Source organism: Ochotona curzoniae, unplaced genomic scaffold (genome assembly GCF_017591425.1).
Source record: "Ochotona curzoniae isolate NIBS_2020 unplaced genomic scaffold, NIBS_Ocur_1.0 contig_2210, whole genome shotgun sequence".
Classification (NCBI taxonomy): domain Eukaryota; kingdom Metazoa; phylum Chordata; class Mammalia; order Lagomorpha; family Ochotonidae; genus Ochotona; species Ochotona curzoniae.
Window position 1 is genome coordinate 24371882 of NW_024465369.1, and position 25430 is coordinate 24397311.

At 37.5% G+C, this 25430-nt stretch overlaps 1 protein-coding gene across 9 annotated transcripts in view; it reads left to right on the plus strand.

The window, feature by feature from the left end:
* The window catches only part of TANK (TRAF family member associated NFKB activator), an 89978-nt gene extending 66532 nt beyond the window's left edge, over positions 1–23446 (plus strand). For 8 of the 9 annotated variants that reach the window (XM_040971632.1, XM_040971630.1, XM_040971631.1 and 5 more), the window contains 5 exons: positions 1368–1460; positions 10576–10652; positions 11273–11388; positions 18669–19249; positions 22610–23446. In XM_040971632.1, the coding sequence (XP_040827566.1) occupies positions 1368–1460; positions 10576–10652; positions 11273–11388; positions 18669–19249; positions 22610–22786 (1044 nt within the window). In that variant the 3' untranslated portion in view covers positions 22787–23446. The remainder of the gene's footprint in view (positions 1–1367; positions 1461–10575; positions 10653–11272; positions 11389–18668; positions 19250–22609) is intronic. The other variant, XM_040971635.1, reaches the window with a different exon arrangement.
* The last annotated feature ends 1984 nt before the right edge of the window (positions 23447–25430 follow it).

A 25430-nucleotide genomic window follows, 5' to 3' on the forward strand; every position in this document is an offset into this window, starting at 1 on the left:
TTTTTTTTTTTGTCCAAAAATCACATTATTTTTCCAAGTTTTCCCACTGCAAATACAGCCTTGCAACATGTCCCAGGTATAATCAGAACTTTATATAATTTTTTTAAAGAGATACTTAGTTATTTTTGAATCACAAAATTACAGAGAGAGGAGAGAGAATCTTCCATCTGCTAGTTCACTTTGCAGATGGCTACAACAGCCAGTGCTGGGTCAGGCCAAATCCAGGTCCTCCATGTGGGTGCAGTGTTGAGTCACCTTTTGTTGCCCTACCAGGCACATTAGCACAGAACCGGGATATGAACCACTCTGGATATTCTTGGTTATTTTCATCTGTAGTATCAACTTTAGAATAGACTGAATTTTGATTCTTATCTGTTGAAGGACAACATAGGAACAGAGATCTACCTGATGTATTTTCTTCTATATTCTACATAACCCTGGATCTGTGAAAATCTATATACTATGTACTCTATGTAACAAGCTTCTAAGAGTATAGAATATTTATAGGCCCTGACATCAGAAATAAAAAACTACTTTGTTTTGTTGAACAATAGGATCTCTAGTTAATATATTTTCCCATGTTGTACTTTAACGTGCTTTTAGAATTGTAGCCCTAAGAAAATGTTAGAATTTAAGGGAGTAACATGGGAAGAAGGCTCGCCAGAATTTTTGTTTGCACATTAGGTTTCTGTTGCATCTTTAGACAAACTTCACTATGTTTTGAATGATAACTTAATCCCTGAAAAATTGTTTTCATTGCCAGTTAACCATATTTCCATATATTCAGTTGTTGAGATGTATATCCCAGGACCTTAAGTTTTTCCCCTAAAATTCTATGTCATTAATCTGTGATTTTTTTTCTTCTCGATAAGCTCTTTGGGAAGATAATAATTCTAACTATCTTTTGTTTTCTGTCTTTCATTATGCTTTCCAATAGCAGAATGGTATTTGCATTTTAACTTAGTTTCATCAATTCTATGCCTATTGAGGATACAAGGGTTATTTCTGTCCCTAATTGTCCTTCACTCTTTACCATCACGAACAGCACATTGCCTTTACATTTTATCATGGCCGCTGACATCTGTATTAACTAACAATAGCAATGTGGACTATGTTCCTGCTAAATGCTCACAGAGACACAGTCAATCTTTCTTTCCTTCTTGCTAATGTTAACCACTCACCTCTTTACTTATGCTTGAGAATCTTCATTCCTGTCCCATCTGTTTTCTCTTCCTGAAGACAAAGTAGTCACTTTTTATAAGGTCAAATCTAAAACTTCCCTTCCTAATTTTCTAATAAGCATCCCTTCCTTCTTTTATTTTTATTTATGAAAGGCAGAGAGATAGAGAAATATCTTCCATCTGCAGGTTCACCTGCCAAATGCCTCCAGCCACCAAAGCCTTGCTGGGACTGAATCCAGGAGCTGGGAACTCAATCCAAGTCTCCCACAGAGCTCCATGGTAGGAACCCAGTTTCCTAAACCATCACTTCTACCTTCTAGTGTCTGCATTAGCAGGAAGCTGGAGTCAGGAACAAAGCTGGAACTGAGTATCAAACCAGATACTCCAACATAGGATGCAGGTATCATAGAGAGCACTTTAATTGGTAGGGTAATTGCATACCCCCCCAACAATGTTTATGCTGAAAAGAATGGAGATTAGAAGTGCAGACCATATTTGAGGAAAGCATTATGTGTATTTAAAAACTTTATAGTGTAGAATAGGCACCAACAAGACCAGAGAAAACATATGTAACAGACTGAAACTTGGGAATGTCTATTAAGTTTAGAGGCTGGTCTTGAAGAGATGCCATGTAGGAAGAGCTGACATGAGAATAAATAATATAACTAAAGGTGTATAACTAGGGAAGAATGGCACACTCAGTTCTGAATCTTAGAGAATATCTGTATTGAAGACCTAAGAAGAGGAGCCAATGGAAACACCAAAACTTGGCAGAAATGTCATATTCTGAAGCGAATATGTGGAAGGACAGTAAATTTTGTGTTAAAAATCAGCCCTAATCTCTTGACTGTTTCAAAGTTACTGAGACTAACTGAAAGCAATTTGCAGCTAGTTACTAAAAACTGAGATCTGAGCTATTACTCTCCATAGGCGTGACAGTTTGGAGTCTCAGCAAGCCAGATTAATGGCCAGTAAAGCAAAACCACAAACACCGTTTGGCACTAGGCAACATAATGTCTCCACAACATAATATTCACAATATTCAGATACTGTCCAAAATTACTCAACCTAAGAGCCCAGAGAATGAAATCCAGTTACAAGGGAGCAAACACCAACCCTGAGATGATTGAGGTATCAAAATTATAGGCAAGGAATTTCTTAGTTTCTTTAACTATGTCAAATCCTCTACAGGAAGGTAGTTGGGAAGGGAGTTAGATTTTGAGAGATTTAATCGTAATGTACTCCATTGTCATGCTTTGCTAGATGCTTAACGTCTATACCATGCTTGAAAAACACCTAAAGTGTGAAATTTTGGCTAAGAAATTGTTGCCAAATTGTTCATGTCAACAATTGAATAGTTTGGCAGAACTTGAATAAATCTGTCTAACCTATTTTGGGATATATATTTCTATTTCTACATCCTTCAACATATTTTTTAAAGGTCATACCAAAATAAAAATTTTCCTCCATAGGCAATATTTAAACATCAGACTTGGCCTATACCAACTACTCTGTGAGAAGTACTTTCTTTCATTATATGGCAGGCAAGTTTTAGAATCTTAAAATTAGTTTGCCTTGGTGCTGTATGGAAGTGTTAGCATTCTCCATTTCTTTCACCAAACTGGATAACTGTTATCACTTAGCTTCTCTAGCAGCCAAGCACTGCGACTGAGTAGTTAAAGACCAGGACAGAAAAATGTGTGTTCCAGTCTCTGCTACTCCACCTACTGGACAATAGGCAAATGATTTATTTCTTCAAAGCTAACCAAGGTTTTAAGTAGACTTTAGGATCACCAGTAAGAGGGTTGGCATAAGATAGCAAATAAAGCAGCCACCTGTAGTTCCTGCATCCGTTAAAGCTTCTGGCACCTAGTCCAGGTCTAGCCCAGCCCCAGACATTACAGCCATTTGGAGAGCGAATTAGTGGATGCAAGATCTGTTTCTGTCTGTCACTCTGCCTTTCAAATAAATAAACTAAATCTGTAAAAGAAATAAAGTCATAGTTAAGTGTTTAACTCATAAAATTATATGGGTTAAAGTAAAATATGCAAATTGATTAAATAATAGCTACTTGCTGTTTGCACAAATCAGTTCATTTTATTTTTAAAAATGTTTACCTGCTTGTTTTTAGGAATTGAAAAGGTAGAGTAACAAAGAGATCTTCCATCCACTGATACACTTCCCAAAATCAGGCTGGGGTTGGGCCAAGCCAGAGCCAGGAGCCAGGGACTTAATCTGGATTCCCCCACGTGGTATAGCAGACATTCAGTGCAGGACCCATCGTCTGCTGCCTCACAGGTGCATTGGTAGGAAGGTAGATTGGGGGGCAAAGGCAGAGGTGGGTCTCAGTCCAGGCACTCTGATATGTGGGCAGCTTAACCTTCTGTACCACAGGTCTTAACCCAGCCCCTCCCCTTATCAGTTCATGTAAAATGTAGTGGTGGAGGAAGGAGTATGAGAAATGTTACTTAAATTAGCCACTTACTCAGTTTCTATTTTGCATGAAAAGACATCCCCCAAAAGAAAAATTTTTTTTTCCTTTAAGAAAATTCAGAAAGATGTACACAAAAGGGACCTAAAATAAAGTAGAAGACTTCAAAAAGGGAGAAGGTAAAGTTGGCTCTGATATAATGGAAATTATAGTAATTGTAGCAGTTGTGGTAAAGGGTTAAGAATATGTTTTGTTGTAGCCCTGAATAGATAGGTTTTCTTGAAATTTACGTTGAACTGGAACCCTGTAAAGAACTTGGAAGTAGTGGGGGTGTTTCATTTTATTTTTATATTGTTTATTTTTCTTGCCACTTCCTTCAGAACTCTGGGATGGATCCCATTTCGTCTGGAGTTGTTCCCGCACTGGCAGTGTGTCTGCCTAGCACAGTGTGTCATGTGGAACAGACAAGGGCCCTAGGATTCCTGCTCCTCTTACTTGCTAGATTTTCAGGAATGTTAATGATGATGAGAGAAGCATGGGTTTCACATGGCCATAAGTTCATGCATAGTTTCCTTACATCTTTTTCTAACCTTTTGTTCTCAGACTCATTTTACGATGTTTTTCTATTTTTACCAAACCTCTTTTTGTAATTTCTTTCTGCTTCTGTTTTCTGCCACTTCTTTTTCACTCTCAGCGCTTTTTTTCCACTTTCTTCCTAATTCAGCCATATCCAGTGCTGACACCACCATAGCATCTTTTGTTTCAGTGCATCTAAAATGGGCAAGGAAATATTCAATCTCAGTTTTTCCTTTTGCATTTTATTCTTAGATTTCAAAAATCTAAGTGATAAGTGAATCTTTATTTTTGGTTTCTTTTACACTGCTCATTTTTCCTTTTGCTGTCATGAATTTTATCAAGCTAGGATTTATAACTATTTCATAATTTATATTCCCTGTAGCAATCCTTCCCATCTCATCCTGGCTTGTTTTACACAGATCCAATTAAGAACATAGTTCTCTTTTATGTTTTAAAAGCATAATTCTATTGACCTCTTCCAGAAATTAAAGAAAAAGTTGGCTGTACTCAGTTACCTGAGTCACCTTAAAAGTAAGGAAAAGTTTGCATGCAAAGAACCCAACTAAATTTTCAAAGGAGCCTTTGATATGAATACTGAATAAAGAGTCAGCCATGGTTCAGCTATGTATCACTGAAAACATACCTTCTTTATCTAATACTAGCTTTGTGGCAGGTCCCTTACCTGTGAGAGAATACACACTGGATTACTGACTGTAGTATCCAAAATTTCCATGTCAAGTTTTAAAAATATTTATAGAAAAACATGATTTCACATGAAAATTTTTCATTGTTTTGCCATGTTTTATATATACATATATATACACACATATATACTTTATACACATACACACACACATACATACACTTTAAAATAGTTACTTATTTCAAAGGCAGGGTGACACAGAGGGGGAGTAAGAGAGAGGTCTTCCATGTGATCTACCTCCCAAATGACCACAGCAGCCAGACCTGGGGTAGGCTGAAGCTAAAACCTCGATCCAAGTCTCCTACGTGTTTGGCAGTGACCGAAGCACTGGACCATCAAACTACTGCTTTCCAAGGCACATTAGGAAGCAGGCTTAGAAGCAGAAAAGCCAGGACTGAACTGCACTCCAATATGGGATGTTGGCTTTGCAAACAGCATCTTAACCCCCCAAGCCACAATGCTACCTTCCATATTTTGTTAGAAGAATAATATTTGACTTTTGGTACCAATCGTAAGAAGAGCAACTGTTAGGCAAAATATGCACCTTTTTTGAGAGGTTGATATCAGATTGTGGAATGTACAAACCATTTTCCATTATTTGCATGAAAATAAACCTACTTGGAACCAGCTCCATGGCTGAACAGACTAATCCTCCAACAGCAGGCACTGACAGACCACATGGGCACCAGTTCTAGTCCTGGATGCTGGTTTGTGTTGTGGATGTTCCACTTCCCATACAGCTACCTGCTCGTGGCCTGGGAAAGCAGTGGAAGATGGTCCAATACCTTGAGACCCTGCACCCCACATAGCAGACCCAGAAGAAGTTCTTGGCTCCTGGCCTAGCTCAGCTCTAGCTCTAGTTATTGCAGTCATTTTGGGAGTAAACCAGTGGATGGGAGATCTTTCTTTCTGTCTTTCCTGCTCTCTGTAAATCTGTCTTTCCAATAAAAATAAATAAATCTTTAAAAAAAAAAAAAAAAGAAGCAACCTACTTGTTAAGATGCCCACCTTCCACAATATCAGAGTACCTGAGTTAAATTCCAAGCTCTCGCTCCTGACTCCATTAGTGCATACCTTCATTGCAAGACAGCAGTGATGGCTCAAGTATTTGGGTACCTGCCAACCCACGTGGAAGACCTACACTGCATTCGTAACCTAAGCTTTGGACCCTGCCCAGCCACAGTCATTGTAGGCATCTGGGGAGTAAGCCAGCAGGTGGGAATTTGCTATCTGTGTCTCTACATTGATCCAGCTATGTCTTGCTTTGCTGTCTCAAGTAGTTTTTTAACAGTTAATTTTGTATTGGAATAATATTTTAGCCACTTTTTTCTCCCTAAATATGATTGCATTTTAACTAGCCCTTAAACATATGGGTTTTATATATATAATACCCTTCCATGAGAAACTCAAATTAATTTACACTAAGTCAAAAGTCTCCCAATTCTCATAAGAGGAAATTTAAGGAAACATTTCATAACATCTTCCAACTGTTGCAGATGGGTTTAACTTAATGGATTTAGTTGAATGACTTATCTGGCACCATTCTGGAAGTGTATATGAAAGTGTGATGTGCAAAACTCCTATTTCAGCATTCCTTCCACAAGTTTGACATTTCCAAATTAATACTTGGGACAGTTTATGATAAGTATTTTAAGTTTTAGTACCTCAAAATAAACTCATTTGTTGAATGATGAAATGCTTAAGATCTCTTAAAATATAATGTTGAAAATTCCCATATTTTCTTATCTGAAGTTACATTTAATTTTCCTGCAATATGGGGTCCACTTGGATGATTTTTGAGAGTAAAAAGAAAAATATGCTTTTTTGTCCTGGCATTGAGCATACAGATCCTAAGTCCTTTGAAAAATAATGATTAGTTTCAGAAAGTTGTGTCCCAGTTGCTACAATTGAAAATAATATTAGAGGCCAGGACTGTGGCATGATAAATTAAGCCTCTTCCTGCAGTATTGGCCTTCCATATGGATATCAGTTTAAGTCCTGCCTGCTCTACTTCCAACCCAGCTTCCCGCTAATGTGCCTGGGAAAGCAGTAGAGGGTGGTTCAAATGCTTGGTCCCCTGCACCCACATACCCACATGGGAGATCCAGAAGAAACTCCAGGGCTTCAGACCAGCCCTGCTCCAGCCGTTGCAGCGTAATTTGGGGACTGAATTGAATGAAAGATATTCTCTCTTTCTTTCTCTCTCTCTCTGTAACTCTGTCTTTAAAGTAAATAAGTTAATTGAAAGAAAAAAAAAAAAAAAAGACACTGCTTGGGCTGCTATCTTCCCTCCCTGGGTTCAAGTCCCAGCTCTGCTTTCAACCCAGGATCTTGCTAAACAAAGCCTAGGAGGCAGCAGATGATAGCTGAAGTACCTAGGTTCCTGCCACTCATGTAAGACCAAAAATGAGTTTGGCCTGACCAATCCTAACTATTACAAACATTTAGAGAGTGAGCCAGCTGAAAGAAAACTTCTGTAACTTTATCTTTTTATTAAAGTTTTTGCTGTATTGCTTCAGATTTATTTACTTTGGGCTCAGCATGATGGCTCAGTGATTAGGTTGCTTTGCCAGTAATCCCACATGGGAGCTGGTTCATGTCCCAGCTGCTTCACTTCACTTCCATTTCCCTGCTTGTGGCCTGGGAGAGCAAAAGAGGATAGGCCCAAGCTCTTGGGACTCTGCACCCAAGTGGGAGACCTAGAAGAAGCTCCTGGCTTCAGATCAGCTCAACTCCAACCATTGTAGCCACTTGGGGAGCGAACCAAAAGATTTTATCTGTCTTCCCCTCTCTGTAGATCTGCCTTTCCAGTAAAAATAAACAAATCTTAAAATGCATATATCTTTAAAAAGATTTATTTTTTACATGAAAACATTACAGAGAGCTTCCATCCACTGATTCAATCCCAGAGTCTGGCTGTGATAGCCAGAGCTGGGCCTTTTCAAGGCCAGGAGCAAGAAGCTTCTTCCAGGTATCCAAGGTGGGTGCAAGGTTCCAAGGCTTTGGACCATCCTTTACTGTATTCTTAGGCTTTTAGCAGAGACCCTGATCAGAAATGGAGCAGCCAGGCCTAAAACTGTGCCAATGTAGAATGCCAGCTTTTCAGGAAGAGAATTAGCTTGCTAAACCATGGCACTGGTCCTCTCTTTGCCTTTTGAGTTAGTAAAATAAGTACACAAATAATTTTCAAAGGAAAAAAGAAGAAATCTTTAATAAGTTTGAATCTTCCCATTATTTCCTGCCAGTACACCTAAAGAATCTTTTCCTAATAAATTGATTCTTACTAGTTATCACATCTAAACATCACAGAAATAAGGTGATGCCAGTTACTTATCAACCAAAGGAAAGCTTATCTTACCTCCCACCAGCCATATGCTTTTCTTTAAAGAATTAGAAACTTGTTCTCACTATACTTTTCTTTTTAATGTTTATTTACTGTCATACATTTGCAGAGGGGAGACGTAGTCTAACCTCATTTGTGTCAAAACTAGGACTTTGAAAGTGAATGTACCACTCTGTAACTATCTTCATTTTAAGTCTAAAACTAGAGTGCTTCTTTCTGTTTCTTCCTAGTTCTGATAAAATGATTTTTTCCCCTTTGAGAATTTCTAGTAGTTATTTTTAGCAGTTCCCTCTATTTAGTCATTTTATTATGATTTAACATTGCTAAATTGTAAAGTGTTTTTGTTCTTAACATACTTCTATGATCTTGTTGATATATATTTAATCATAGTTTTTCAAAAGTTTGGTTTTTTGAAATGTCTGAATGCTGGCTGGCTTTAAAATGTCTTTCTTCCTGGTTCACACTAAAATCCTTTGGGTAGTCTAATTGCGCAATTTCATGTAACACCAAAGAAAACCCTGGAGTTTTAAGAACAAACTACAAATGGCAACATTTCTTCTGATGTAACTGGTTTAAAAAGCTCAATAAAGAAGTTTCGATCTGGAAGAAGACATGGCCTACCTATTTGTCAAACAGCATGCAGCTATAAAATATATTATTTATTATTTTGCCTCAGTCTGACAATATGATTATACAAAATCACAAATTGGATTGCACAATTGTATTAGACTAGTTCTATATGATTACAGTAAATGTTTAGAAGATGGGAAATCAAAACAGTAAGCAAATTGAAGAAGGTAAGACTTTCAAGAAAAGCAAGCTGAACTCAAGTCTTCATCTTAAATAATTAAGACTTAAGAAACTTTCTAACAAAGTTTCCCTTTTTTAAATTCCTTTTCGTTTTACTTAGAAGAGAGACAGATGTCTTCTATCTGCAGATTCACTTCTGAGATGTTAACAACAGGCTGGGCTGAGTCCAGGAGCTCTGAACCCAGTCCAGGTCCCACCTGGGTGGTGAGGACATGCTGCCTGGGCCATCGTGGCAAGAAATTTCATCAGAAGTGGAGGGAGAACTTCAGTAGGCACTGTTAGGTGATGCACTATCCCAAGTAGCAATCAGTGCCAACACCCTTTGCAAAAGGAATCTGTTGATGAGTGAGATTAAAAGGGGATACATCCAAATTATTAGAAACAGTGAAGTGGAGTGGACGTTACAGTGTAGCAGTTAAGTTGCTTGCATCCCATAGTGGAGTGCCTGGGTCAAGTCCTGCCTACTCTGGGCTTTTGCTCTAGCTTCCTGCTAAAGCCCCTGGGAGGTAGAACATGATGGCCCAGCCACATGGTGACCAAGTCAGAATCCTTGGTTCCTGGCTTCAACCTTGCATAATGCTAGCATCTGGGAGTGAACCAAAGAGCAAAAGATATCTCTAACTTTTCTCTGTCACTCTGCATTTCAAATAAATAAGCCATTATGAAAAAAAGTGAAACATAATATTCTATTTTAAAAGTAACTACAATAACCTGGCCTGAATGAGATGTAAAAGTTGCTAAAGCTAAATGTTCCCTGGTTTTAAATTTTAAGTTAAACAAGAATTGGTTGAGTTTTCATTTATGATTATATAGTATTAGGATATCTTCACACCTCTGGATCTGTCAGTTGTACTTCTGAAAGTTCACATGCCCTTCTAGATATGATTGCAAAGTTTTTTCTTTTTATCTGAGACATAGAATAAATTATTGCAACATGTTTTTAAGTATTGACTTTTGCAGATTAAATGTAATACCAGTGTAAACCACAAGGTGGGAGTGAAAGGCAAGAACTTGTGTTAGAAGCAGCCTAAATACATAATTGCAGTGTCTTTATAAAACCTTTTTAATGCTTGTCAAATCGTAAGATGTTGTAAGAGCCTAAGATTTTCTTTCTTCCTCTGCAACTGTTGCATTCCGCCACAGAGAATTTGTACCAAAAGATAAAGACATTTATTTAAATGTACCCTCCATTATTGGTGAATACCAAACAAGTGAGCACTCAGATTTTCCCCCAGCCCGTTTCTGGTCATATGAGATATTTTGTTATTAGAGCAGGATTTTGAGCAATGATTGAATTTACCTCCAATTACCAGTGTGGTAAATAGTAATTAAAGAAACTGCCAAAAATACTTCATATATTCACACTTCTTAGTTATTCTAATTTAAAGAAAAATAAAACTTTCATATATATCTTTGTAAGCTGCTTCAACTTATATTTCAATAAAGGAGATAAATAGTTTTTCTTGGATTTTCTGCTAGCCCAGTCTCCTTTGGAAGTAATCTAAAGTAGTGATCCTTTTGTGTTTTTAAGGTAAGAAACCAAGAGCTTTCTTCTCCTAGAAAAGAAACATCAGCAAGGAGTCTTGGCGTTCCTTTATTCCATGAAAGGTAGTTCCACATCCTTTTTTACGAACTCTCAAAAGTCATAAATACTGATATATGTTTTAATGTTTATATATTTTTAATTTTTAGCAATTAAACCAAATTACAGCTTTTTATACCAGGAAGAAACCAATGCAAACCTCCTATGTGTTAAAATGACCTAAATAAGCATAATATAGTAATAGCAGAGCTGATCGTAAAGGTCAAGTTCTCTAGACCTCTGCTGTTTCAATAGATCAAGTATTATGGTTCTATTGTTTTAAATGAATAGATCCTAATGAGAACCTTACCAAAGGAGTAATATTTAATATTCTATTTACATGTTTACAGAAAACAAAAATTAATGCATTAACATTTCTAATGTAAGAATGAGATAAGACAACCAGTATCACTGGGACTTATTGAGTAAGTAGATAAATAGGCTGTTCTTTACTATGTTAATGTATTAGAACTTTCAACTTTTGCTTATAGTTGTCTTTGGGAACGTTTTCTAGGAATGTAAAATATTTTTTAACATTTCAGCAATTATTTTGTGGTATATAAAGTGCTGCATTGTAAGTTTCAACATGTTTAAAAACATTTGGGGTTTTAGTTTTATGTTTTAAAATATCGATTTTTTTTTTTAGGGGTAATGTAGAGAAGACTTTCTGGGATCTGAAGGAAGAATTTCACAGAATATGCCTGCTAGCAAAAGCACAAAAAGATCACTTAAGCAAACTTAATATACCAAACACTGCAATTGGTAAGGCTTGATTAGCTTACAGTATCACTGACTTTATTGGTTGGAATTAAATGTGGAAATATTTCTAAAAAGTTTACTGAACGCCTTTTATATTTGAATGAGTATGTCCTATTAAGTTCTAAAATACATTGGGTAAATACTGGCTTTTTCTCTGTGTCTTCATTGGATGTGGTACTGTTTAGATAGAACTGAATGACATAATTACTAATTATCTTACTGAGAAGTCTCACATTGGAAAATACAACATAAATATAGAATACTTCCCTCAAAAATTTTACTTGCTATTTGTGGGTCTTGTTCTTTATTAACTCAAATGTTGGTAACTGACCTTAAAGCTACATGGCTGTATATAGCCAGGTAAATTTATAAAATCAGTTTTGTTTTTAACTTCTTCCTCCCAGTTCATTACACACTAATTTGGTTCAAGAATAAAAATGAGTGGTTTGGCATTTGGCCTACCAGTTAAGGTGCCCATATCCATTTTTGAGTGCCTCATTTCATTTCCTGGCTCTTGCTCCTAATTTCAGCTTCCAGCCCAGGGCAAACCTGGTAGGCAACAGTGATGGGTCAAGTAGCTGAGTTTCTCTAACCTGCGTGGGAGGCCTGGATAACATTCCCTTTCCATTGCCGTTGTCGGGAATTTGGAAAGTACACCTGCAACAGGAGTACTGCCTCACCTCTGTTTCCCCTTGTCCCTCCCTACCACCTTTTATCCTCTGAAATAAATACATCTTTATGTACATTAATTAATGTTTTTAAATGTGACATTCACTCTGAGAGCCAGTCATACTAAATGCACAAAGTACAAATTAAATGTAAAATACAACTTAGAATGAACATTTGTTTTGTACATGTGTTGCAGGAAGATTTTTAAAAGTTTCGCCTTTCTGTGAAACCCAAACTAGTTTTCTGGTATTTGCTTCGATACTTTAAAATGAAAAACAAAATATCGGAGATGGAGCCTGACAACCAAACACTTCTGTAAACAAGAGGAAGATATACAGATCAATCCTGCTAAATTCTTTTTTATTCCTGTGATTTAAGATATTCTGCAGACAATTCCCAAGAGATGTGATTTACATTTTTCCCTCTGAAAGCTATTGCAGCAGGGCTGACTAGCACCCGTTTAATTAAAGATCAGTTTCCATTACTTCCAGTTCTTACATCTTGTCAATTTACAAATCATTTTAGATTATAAATTCACTTTTTGCTACTACTATTTTATTTTTACAAATGTTACACAAAGTGTGTTGGAGAAGCAAAACAATCTTTATAAACAGACATAATTTATTTGTTTTTCCTTCCCCTACCTCTCCAAAAATAACTGATTCTTCCACTTTAATTTGTGTTATTTTCATGGGAAATTGATATTTAGATAAAAGATAACTAGGAATTTCAGAACTAAGTTAATTATTTTATTTAAAAATGTGCTAACTATAGAGATACAATATCTAGAAGTCATAAACATGCTTTTTAGAACATCAACATCTTATCAGAACATTGTAATGATGCTATCTTTGTTACACAGAGAACTTGCCCCATTATTAATAGCTTAATACTTTGACCATTTTTAAATTGCACAGGTCTAAATCCAAGTGTCTATCTGTCAGCCAGAACACTGAGTGTTTAACTTCAATTTCTTCCCAGTAAAACTGCTTCAGAACCTTATACTTAGGCTGTATATTAACTGTGTCACAAATAATAAGGATAACACTATTCTTTAAATGTTTTAGATATATTATGCTATATACTTCAGTGGAGTGTTGTTGGATCCTAACAGAAATCAAAATATAAACTATTAGGTTCTGACAATAATAAGTCAAAAAGGCAAAGAAAGAAAAAGAAATATTTTGGAAAAGATGCCTATTAAATGGTATTTCAATTGTATAGACCATATCAACTCAAAATACAGAGGAACTACTTACTTCAAATATGATTTACATGATCTAACAATGTACTTAACATACTGTCCCCTAGTTATTCTTAGTGAAAATTACATTTTTACTTTTAAAAATAGTTTGTTTATTTTCATTTACTTGAACGGTAGAACAACAAAGGGGAAACAAGAAGAGATCTTCAACTGCTGGTTCATTTTCCAAATGCCTACAGCAACCAGGGTGGGCCAGGCTGAAGCTGGGAGCTAGAACCCTGAGTCTCCGGTGGTGGCAGAGGTCTGCTGCCTCCCCAGATGCTACAGCAGGAAGTTAGAAACAAGGGCAGGAGTGTAGGAACTCAGACCTACTCCAGTACAGGATGTGAGTGTCCCAAGCAGCAGTTTAACTAGCTGTGCCACAAAATCCACCCTTATTTTTACTTTTAAAATAACCACAAATAATTCATGAAAAAATGCTGAGTTAGAAGAATTATACATATCCTTTTTGTTATTTGGTTTTTCTACTCACCTATATAGGGCAATAGCCTTGAGAAATAATAAGGAAAATATCTGTTTAAGCAAATATGGCTTCTGAGAAAAGTGCTATTTGGTTCATAAAGGAAGTTCGGATTTTAAAGGAAGGTCCTGTTTCAATGGGTTTAGGAGAGAATGTAAAGAATTAGAATTAGGGGTGTTAAGCCACCACCTTCCGTGCCAGTATCCCAGAAGGATGCCTGGTTGTTCCACTTCAAGTCCAGCTCTCTGCTAGTGTGCCTGGAAAAGCAACAGAGGATGCTCTAACTATCTGGTTCCTACACCCACACGGTAGACACAGAAGAAACTTCTGGTTCCTGGTTTTGGACTGGCCAGCCCAGCCTATTGCCACCATTCAGAGAGTGAACTAGCAGATAAAAGACTAAGCTGTCTTTTTCTGTAACTCTGCCTTTCAAATAAATAAAATAAATCTTTAAAGAAAAAAATGTTAGAAATAACCATCAGGTGTGTTTCTTTTTGCCAAAAAATATGTTATTTAGACTAATGGTCTAACATAGTATATTGAAAATGTAGAAATGTAAAAATAGTTTTCATTTCATTTTTTTTCTCTGCATACCCCCCACCCCATAAAAGTATTCTTCAATTATTCTTCAATTAGAAAGCTGATTTGCTGATCTGATCATGTTTCCCCAATATGGGTCAAGATGAGAAGTGTTTTCTGGTACTTCATTTGAATTTGAATTTTTCTAAGCAAAGATTTCCAATAGCCTTAGAAGTCTGAGTTTTAAATAGTTTAAATAGATATTAACTCTCACTGCCTAAATAGGTTAAATCAGTTTTTTTTCATTTATTTATTTATTTGAAAGTTACAGAAAGAGAAAGAAAGTCAGAGAAAAAGATCTCCATTCACTGGTCCACTCTCCGAATAGCTGCAATGGGTTGGACTGGGCATGTCCAAAGACAGAGCCCGGAGCTTCTCCCAGGCCTCCCCTGTTGGTTCAGGGGCCCAAGCAGTTGTGACATCTTCTGCTGATTTCCCAGGCCATCAGCAAGGAGCACTGGTGCCCATATGAGATGCCAGTAATACAGGCAGCAACACTATTCACAGTACTGGTCCCTACCAGATTATTTGAATATAATTGAGGTTGTATACCAGCTAGCTATGCTGAAAGAAAACACCTGTTCTATTACAGCTGTTGGATTTCTCCTCTGTTATCTTCACAAGGGGGATAGGTCAGTTGCTAGGAAAGTAATAGAAAGTACATTTCCATCAATTTGGGAACTCCTCCATATATAGAAATGAGCATGTTCAGCTTTGCATAATGGTTCAGAGCCGACTCTGGAAAAAGACTGCCTGGTCTTTTGCCTGGTCACATGTACCATTCATTAGATGTGTAGTTGTGGAATTAACCTCTCCATGCCCCAGCTTCTTCACATGTAAAGTGGGAATAATAATAGTGCCTAACTCAGAATTATTTTTAATATTATGTGAATGAATCTCCGTGCAGTGATTTTAACAAGTCCGTGGCACATGGCAGCACTGCTAAGATTACTGTTTCTTGCTGTTTGCAACAGCAGCTGGTTCTGTAGCATTTGTTCTCTCCTCCTTGGAAAGACCATTTGATAAATCTTTTCTTTTTGTGTGTTACAGGATTCTGTTACCATATCAGTTGGTTTTCCAGATTTACCTAATATTAGCAGAATTTATCTAAAAAGAAAATACTTTTTCCTAGACTTTTATGCTACTCCCAAGGCTCATTTTCCTTATTGGAAAGACAGATTCTTTTTTTAAGATTTGTTTTATTTATTGGGAAGTCAGATATACAGAGAGGAGGAGAGACAGAGAGGAAGATCTTCCATCTGATGGTTCACTCCCCAAGTGGCAGCAACAACCAGAGCTAAGCCAATCTGAAGCTAGAAGTTCAGAGCCTCTTCTAGGTCTCCCATGTGGGTGCAGGGTCCCAAGACTTTGGGCCATCCTCAACTGCTTTCCCAGGCCACAAGCAGGGAGTTGGATGGGAAGCAGGGCAGCCAGGATTAGAATCGGAGACCATATTGGATCCCGACACGTGCAAAGCAAGGACCTCAGCCACTAAGCTATGATGCCGGGCCCCAAGACTCATTTTCATAGGGAAAAGGACTACTTAAAAATCAAACTTTGAGGCCCAGGAAACCCCACTGAACAATTTCATCTCAATCACTGTATAACACCTCACTGTAGACTATATGACAATTGGAAGTTACTATCCCAGGTTCTGTGGAGAAGAGAAGGCAAATTCATTAAAAGTCCATTTATTGGGCCCGGCGCAATTGGGTCCTTGCCTTGCACGCCCGGGATCCCATATGGGCACCGGTTCTAATCCCGGCGGCCCCGCTTCCCTTCCAGCTCCCTGCCTGTGGCCTGGGAAAGCAGTCGAGGACGGCCCAAAGCTTTGGGGCCCTGCACCCTGTGGGAGACCCGGAAGAGGCTCCTGGCTTCGGATCAGCATAGTATTGGCCGTTGCGGCTCACTTGGGGAGTGAATCATCGGACAGAAGATCTTCCTCTCTGTCTCTCCTCTCTGTATATCCGCCTTTCCAATAAAAATAATAAAAATAAATCTTTTTTTAAAAAAAGTCCATTTATTAAAGGCATATGCTATGTGCCAAGCACTGGGTAGAGTATTTGAGTAAGCAGAAAACAAATCTTAATTTAGGGCCTCAAAAAACTTACTGTAATAAGAGAAAGAAAGGTGTTCTTTTAATACAGCATGCAGTATTCAGTGTTAGGAACCCAAAAGTTATGACAGAACATCCACAGAACTGTTACCTGAATCAAGATACAAAGGACAAGTAAGAGACAAAAAGTAATAGGAGGAGCACACTTCGGGCAGTCTGCACAGCAGGTGCAAATGTAAAGACAAGAGACTGGCATTTTCACAGAATTGGACAAGCATTCTTGTAGCTGAACTGTGGAGTAAAACTGGCATGTGAAGTGGTGAGCTTGGAGGGGGGCCTGGGGCCAGTTATAAAGAGTCTTAGATGCCACCCCTGAGGACGAGTGCCTCAGAGAACGCCTTGAATAGATTTGTTTAGAAAGGTAACATGACCAGACTTTCAGAGAAACCACTGTAAGAAGGAGGGCTGAAGGGGAAGCTTCAGCATAGAGAACAGATTGGATAGGAGACTAATTTAGAGGTAAGAAAACATTCTAAAGGCTGCTGTAATAATCCAAGAAGACAGGATAGTATGAACTAAAAAAAAAAATGCAGGATATATATTAGAGAAGGAACCAGAGTTGATTGCATGTTCTTCATATCATATCCCAACATAATACATCTTGTGTTGGAACATGTTGTGGAAAAATGGAGACATGTTGTGAGACCACGGGGACCAAAGGAATATGAAGGAAACAGCTTTTGTTAAGTGCCTACTAACTCATGTGGACACTGTGCAAAGGCATCTCTACCCCCATACAAACACTAAAACTCGTATCACTGGTGGAGTTTCTCTGTGCATACATCTTCACTGGAAGCAATCTTTTTAAAATATTCTTTATCATTAATCCAAGAAATAAATGTATGTATTTATACATTACCAACTTCACTGCCTTCTTAAACTGACACTGTAGAGAATAACTCAACTTCTTTGAGATGTCGCAGGACTGCCAGCAAGGAGAGTACTTGGATCATTACAGTTCACGTTGTTCCTGCATTAAACAAAAGTGCTTTCTGAGTTTCTTTCTGCTTTTTATGGTCTTGTCATTTCCTGTGCATCTTGTTGATATCTGTTTCTGCTTTTAACAAAGCATATCACCTTTTAATTTGTTGTTTTAAATCATGTTCAAATCAGGGAAATCTCAAGCTTTCGAGAATAACCCTAAAATGAGACTAGGAGTAGAATGCATAGGAAAATAGTCCAGAAAGTTTGTGGAAATACTATTACCAAAACACACAGGCAAACAAAACTATGTGTGGGCTTCAAAGCCATCCCACCAGAAAATGTTACCTTTTAATTACATTATGCATTAATTTTGTGAGGTACCCGCATATACTGGTGGAGCTTATAGTCTGCTGACGTACTTTCCAGCTCTTAGGTTTAGCTGTGTTCTGGAGAAGTCAATTTTGGGGTATGTGGCTTCTAGGTAAATGAACTACAGAAGCTCTGACAACTTCCTGATACCTACATGTTAACTACTATCATCTATGGAGGTCATATATGTTCACATGCACTTTTCTTAAGTGCATTGCAAAGTTTCATCATTCTTTTGCCTCCACTGCCTTCCTTCTCTCCAACCTTCACTCTGTCCCCTATTCCCGCTCCCTCTCGGGGACTAACTAGAGTTGACAATGGTTAAACAATTAGTGATAGAGGAGCATTCAGATGAATTTCAAAACAGTGGTTTTTTGTGCCAAAATAAACTTCTTTTCATTTCAATTTTGATGAATTTTTTGAAGTGCCTGGATACTTAAGTCACAATGTGATATAGGGAGTGAAGAGGTAAATTGTCTAATTCATGTGATAAATAATTAATGGCCTAATTTATAAGATTTTTTTTCCCTTTAACAATTTATTTAAATAAACTCACAGCTTCAGCTTCCATTACTGACAAAATGTTTTAATGTATACAGTATAAGCAAATGTTTTTTTTAAGTATGGAGCAGTGTAACTGTGAACAAGATACAAAGCTTACAGCAAAAGACCGAAGAAGAAACAAAGTGTATAAACTGCAATGATCAGCAACATCCAGGCTCCTCGGCTGGAGACTGCTAATATTCCTCTGTAAGATGGTAGTGAATATAAAAGTCGCTGTCTTCAGTTGCCATAAAAACCAATAGGAAAAAATAATACTCATCTGTCCAAAGCTGATTGAACAGATTTTTAAGAATGATTTGAATACGACTGTTTCCCTTTTGTGTTCATTTTCCCTGCAGAAACACAGTGTTCGGTGCCTATACAGTGTACGGATAAAACAGACAAACAAGAAGCACTGTTTAAGCCTCAGGCTAAAGATGATATAAATAGAGGTACACCATGCATCACATCTGTCACAGCAAGAGGACTGGGCAGAGATGAAGAAGACACATCTATTGAGTCGCTATCTAAACTCAATGTCAAGTTTCCTCCTGTGGACAGTGACTCCACTTTCTTACACAGCACTTCAGAGCTCCCCAACATCCTTGGTGCTGCCACATCGGAGGCAATGTGCCAGGACATACTGAATATGGAGCTCAGAGACAATCCAGGACACTTTGCTGACACTGAAGAAACTGCAGTGGAAAATCAGGGAATTGACCCCATAGCTTCAGCTATACAAAACCTTAAAACAACTGACAAAACAAAAACCTCAGATCTTGTAAACATTTGTATCAGGACAACTCCGGATAGAGCTGCGCGCTTGCCACCTGGAGACCATAATGCTTTATATGTAAATACATTCCCACCTCAGGACTCGTCTGATGCACCTTTCCCCTCACTCAGTTCCCCAGGAAAAGCTATCCGTGGACCACAGCAGGTAACTGTTTTATATTAACAAATGTATTATTATGTGTGAACACACATTTTGCCATACATGCATAGATACGCATCTCTTTTGGGTTACCAGACCTCCTTTTTAAACTAATAAGTAGCTAAAGTCAAGGCTTTCAACAAAACATGCAAGTTCTATAATAAATGACATGAAGTTCTGAAAGATGAATATTATTAAGCTCTGTTATAAAGCACCTGGAAATTTGTCGCAGATTTTAAAATACATGTCAGCCTTATCCATATCTATTATATTGTCACTTTCCTTGTCCCTTATTCAAAGCTCAGCATCAGTATGATAATAGAATTCTTTATTAAATTTCATAATTTAAAACACATTTTATACTAAATTTATTTATATTATACTTGTCTTTATAGGAATATGATTTTCCATAAGTAAATAATTATATTTCCCTGTGTATTATAATAAGTGAAAATTTTCAACTAATACTTGCATTACTTCCTCAGTTACACTGTACGTAGATCTGTAGTTTAGTTTTGATACTGCTCTCTTGCTAATCTGTCACTGAACATGCATGTATATTTTTAAATAATATCTGCATTTGTATAATTTCAATCAAATATTTAAGATTTCTAACGCTCCAGGACTACTTAAACAGCTCCCCAGCCCACTTCTACCATCCTATTTAAATTTAGATTTTATTGCAGAATAAATTTTTTTATTTAATGCCCAAAGGCAAATGAAGAATATAAATTGTTATAATACACAGCATGTAAAGCTACAAATTCTTGTAAATATCCATCCATATACCTGGCAAGACATTTCTTGATTTTTCTCTTCCTTGAGATATACAGTTTGCAAGGAAACAGAAAAAAACAAACAAAAAAATGATTAACATCCTTTGGCTTTAAGTATTCATATAGGTTACAGATTTTTAAATAAGCATGCAAAAAAGGCAGTAGCCAAGCTGTGGTATATTTTAATAGTGAGAAAACCCAGGCATTGCTGACAATAAGCTTTAATTATAAACTCACTTATGTTCTACATTGCACCTTATTTTACATCATGGTCTCAGTTACAGTTGTTACTAAGTGAGACAAATTAAACAATTCCGTTTATTGCAAGTAGAATTCCTGTGGAGCTGTAAAGTGCATCAGTTCTAAAGCTTGTTACTTTTTTCACCATTATTCTTGCTTGTTCTTTTACTAGTTAGTCTGTGCATTCATGTTTCAGTAGATGGCACCCTGCATTGTACATTTGCTTTCTATACTACAGCAAGGGAAACAGCTGGTATGTGATTACAACTTGATGGGACAGTATTCAGCTTAAAAAATGCAGGAGAATTGGTGTTGAGCTGTCATAAGACATGGGGCATAAGGTTAGATAATTGATATTTTGGCAGAAAAAGCAAAGAAATTAGTTTGTTTTGAAGGCCATGTTACAGTTTCATATTAAAAAGATATTTATTAAAAAGGGTTGTTAAGAACATTTTGGAATTTTATTTGTATTAATAAAACCATATCATAAGTACACAATTCTTGAGTTGCTTATAGATAATAGCAAAGAAGTGAAATTTTTGGTTATATACTTCAAATTTTTATATCAGTCATTACTACTAAATACATCTCTTATAATTCTATTATCAAAACTAAAATGTATCAGATTACTTTTGCCCTATGTGATTTTTTTCTCTTTTGCTGAGTCGGTGATTGGAGTTTCAACTTAGTTTTCTGAAGAGAAAATCTGAACTAGTAGCTCCTAAGAAACAGCTATTGTAAGTGGAAGAATGGTTTGGAAAATGTAGACACTAAACTGCCTCCCAGTTAATTTCTCACTAGTTTATGGATCTTAATAAGAATTACCTTTAATAATATTTTTATTTATAACCATATCAAGTTCCCATTACAGTGGCTTTTACTTTGTTGTTTAAACTGCAAACAGTAAAATTTGAATCTAGTCAAACCTAAGTAGGCTTTTTTCTATATTCTCATAATCACTACTTTTCTGTATCCTGAAAGGAAAATTGTTCTAAATGAAATTATTTTACCCTAGTTTTAAAACACTAAAGTATTATTATTTTTATGATAAGTTGTTGCTTTGCCAGAAGAACTGCATCTGTCACCGTAAGTCCCTGTACTGAAATGTGAATGTGTCTCAGCGTCTCGACAGACATATAGTTCCACCAGCTGTACACAGCTGCCCACTAAAATGTTTAAGACAGTGATGTCACAAAAGCTGGATTCTTCAGTTAGTAATATGCCATTTATGTAAATGATAGGTTACTAAAACAAAGTTAAGGGAATGAAAATTAACATTGCGTCAGGTGTCAAAGTAGGCTTTTTCATTAGGAACATATTAGTGATAGAAGTGTAAAGTGAACTCAGTTTATCAGGTGATTCTCTTCAGAGTTTCAAAATGTAACTATGCCAAGGCATTATATTTGTGTTAAGGTAAGAAAGAAAAAACTTTAGATCATCCAATTTATACAATTGTGAAAAGGTATTTTCTAATTCACATCTGTTTATTGAGCACCTAATATTAAACTCAGTCCTTTTGTGTTTAGAACTTTTTAAAAACTAAAGTGGTGAATATGGTTATATAGATGTGTTTTTGTGCTGGTTATAATAGAAATAGCCCTACTAAGTTATAATTTCCCTTCTTTTAAGTGGGCAAAATTTGACAGGTTTCATTTTGTTCAACCATATGCATGAATAATAAGGCCAACCTGCTTTATAACAGAGCAAAATAAGTCAAAAATGGACATGATGTTAAATTCCATTGAAAGATTAATTATTTGATACTTCAAAAGCAAAAATAACTAATCAATAGAATTTTAGTTTAAGAGAAAATTGTTTAAATCAAAATAACACTGATTCATACATGATTTATTCATTGTGTTTGCTTTTAAATAGCAATGAAATTTAAATTACTTTTCATTAACATGTATGCACATACACATATCCTGTCTAATGCACCATGTATTTTAAAAGGTCTTACTAAGATTTCATTTGTAAAATAGAAAAGAATTTAATTTCAAAGTCTAAAGTAGTAGTGACTGTTGTTTGAAAACTACCACTGTGAGACAGTTGGGCTAAAAGCAGCCGGTGTTAAAGCTACAGTACTCTGTAATATAGAAAGATGAAATGCATAAGTGTGTATTTTGAATGCTTCTCTTAATCAAAGTTTAGTTGTGACTTGATTAAAAAAAAAAAGAATTGAGCCATGTCTTAAAGCTGGCTCTATGGAAAACTGTGTATTTTGCTTTAATATTAGAGAACTTCATCTATTGCTCGTACATAAACTCCTGCACAAAAATTGAATTTGAAATTAAATGCAAGTTGATTTTGAATACAAATAACAGAAGATGTCTTTATCTGTTTCCTGCAGCCTATTTGGAAGCCCTTTCCTAATCAAGAAAATGACTTAGTGGTACTAAGTGGCACAGATTCAGAACTGCATATACCTCGAGTATGTGAATTCTGTCAAGCAGTTTTCCCACCATCTATTACATCCAGGGGGGATTTCCTCCGGCATCTTAATTCACACTTTAATGGGGAGACTTAAGACACATTTGAAAACAAACATATCAACTTCTGTGAGATGTTTTTGGGTTTTGTAATACTATAAATACTTGATTGTAAACTAAATTCAAGATCATTTATAGAAAAAAATCTAGTGTCACAGCTATTTGAATTTTTTCTAGACTCATTTTGTAACTTTTATTATCCTATAAAAGATCATTATGTAAAAAACTGTAATTCATTTTGGGCATGTTTACAGTTTTATTATGATTCAAAATGCGTGATTTAAAAGTTCTATTACTATAATTTATATTTCAATTCTGTAAGCTTGTTACTTGGGTTTTTAATGAAATTGAATTTGGTGATATCAGATTTTTATAGGGTCCTGTTTTTGCATTTTTAAGTTTAGATTATTTATGTATAGGTGATGTTCTTTCTGAATAAACCTGTAATTGAGAATGAGACAGCATAAATGTCTAATTGTTACCCCTTATACGCTTGTTTACCCAGTGATAAAATCACTGATAGAACTATTTAAAAACTTGAGATTGTTTTTCAAATAATAGACGTGGTTTTAATTTTTACTGTGTGTATAGCTACATACTTATTATAAATTAATTATTAAAAGAATTACTTTTATGGGAAATCAGTCTGTTCTTTGTTCTGAGTAAAACAAAAATATATTACATTTCAGACAAATTTATAAAATTCATGTCTTCTTTTCAGTAACTGATTTGCAGAGCGATGGCCAGATCTGGTGACATTTATTACAATTAGGGTGTCACTTTGAATGTTAAAATAATTCTTTAAACCAAACTTTCCAAAGGCTCATTTGTTTTTAATGGGAGCAAATTTAAATCCCTGCAAGGACTATCCATATTTATTAATTTAGATTAGAACTGTTCACAACCTTGTTGGGAAATTTGTTATTCATTGTTAGCAGCCTGATTGATGGCCACTGGAAGACATTTGAGAGGAAGGATACTAGACTCAGAAAACTGCAAAAACTGTTTGAAATGAAACTTCCCTTTTGTGTTTCTCCCCTTTGATTCTTGCCTTTTGGGTTTCTTTGCTCTTGATTTTCAAAAATGTTTGCAGCATGGCTCTCATTTTAGGAAGTAAACATTGATTTGCAACTCAAACAGAAATATAAACCTTCTTGGAGGAAGTGGTTGAAGCTGGAGGGCTCCTGAGGGGGAAGGCTGAGCAGACTGTTACACAGAGCCTTCACTCATGCACAGGATGGAGCGGTGCCTCCACTTCTCCGCGGCCCGGGCACATCACACTGACATCTTCCTCACCCAGGTGACAGCAGTTATTCAACCTTCTCTGAAGAGTTCTAAGGCATGTACATCTTTTCTGTTGCCATTATTGCTGAATGGAAGTGGCCATAGACAATCATCCAGGTCCCTTCCCTTCATCCCTACCTCCTGGTTCAATCTTCCTAAACTGCACGAAGATGATTAAAATACCAACTTCCCAGCATGTGCCAGCCAAAGTGGACCACTGTACCTGTCCCTTGACAGGAAATTCTTTTTCCTTCACCTTGTCTAGAAGGGGAAGAGAGTCTCACAAATACCTTGGCATGGACTTGCAGAAAATTATTCATGTGGATGTGGACCCCTGACCCCTCCTCTCCAGTGCAGCACACACACACACACACCCCATCCCTCGCACACACACCACCATCAATGCTTTAGTAAGAAGCAGGGCGATCTTTTCTTGGGGTTCCAGCAGAACCCTAAGCTCCAGCTTGTGGAATCCAGAGAATCTCGGGCCACAGCAGAGGCGGCCTGGCGAGCAGGCTGCCATCACGAGTTGCAGAGGTGGCCGCTGGCTGCCGCTCGAAAAGGCGGAGTGGTTACCCCCCTGGTCTGTCCCTGTCTCCTTGTGACTGAGTCGTGCAGGGGCTGCCTCTTGGCATCTGCTAAGCGTGGCCGGGTAAGAACAGCTCCCAGGTAAAAAAGCTGCACACGCAAAACGCTGAGTCTGAGAAAACCACCCCCGCCGAGGCGAGGCAGTTGTGAGCGGGATGCCTGAGAAGTGGGAGGTGAATGTCCTCGGGAGGGCCCTCCCGGTGCAGCTTTCCCCGGAGGCTGAGGCTGCTGCCAGCGGGGACATCTGCTTTCTTACACTCCAGCCTGGCGCACCCCGCCCCCTCAGCCCCGGGTTGCGTGGTTATTTTACCAACACGGGGGGTGGGGGGAGAGAGCTTAGGGAGGTAGCAGAGGGCTGGATGGGAGCTCGGGAGGCTTTCTTCCCGCCGCCCCACCACCACCACCTCCACACCCCCTCCTTTTTTCTTGCACATCTTTTAACCTTCAAGGTAAAGACTTCATAAACATGAAACAATAATATGCGTATCCGCTGGCTCTTGGGCTCACCCGGGCCGGGCCGGGCCGGGCCGGGCCTTGTCCGCACTCTGCGGGAGTCGGACCCGACGGCCCGAAGGGTGCAAGGGGGGCAGCTCCGTGCGCCCAGCCCGTGGCTTCTCTCCCGGGCTGCTGCCTCGACAGCTGCTTGTAGCTACAGTAATTAGACTGTCAGTGCTTGTTAGAGGAGAGCGGGGAAAACACGCTCCTGACAGCAGATTCTGAGACTCCCCAGTTAATTTCTAAGAGATCTTTAGAGCATTAATTGAGGTCTCCCCAACTCTTCCCTGCCGTCCGTCTTCCGCAACTCCTCCC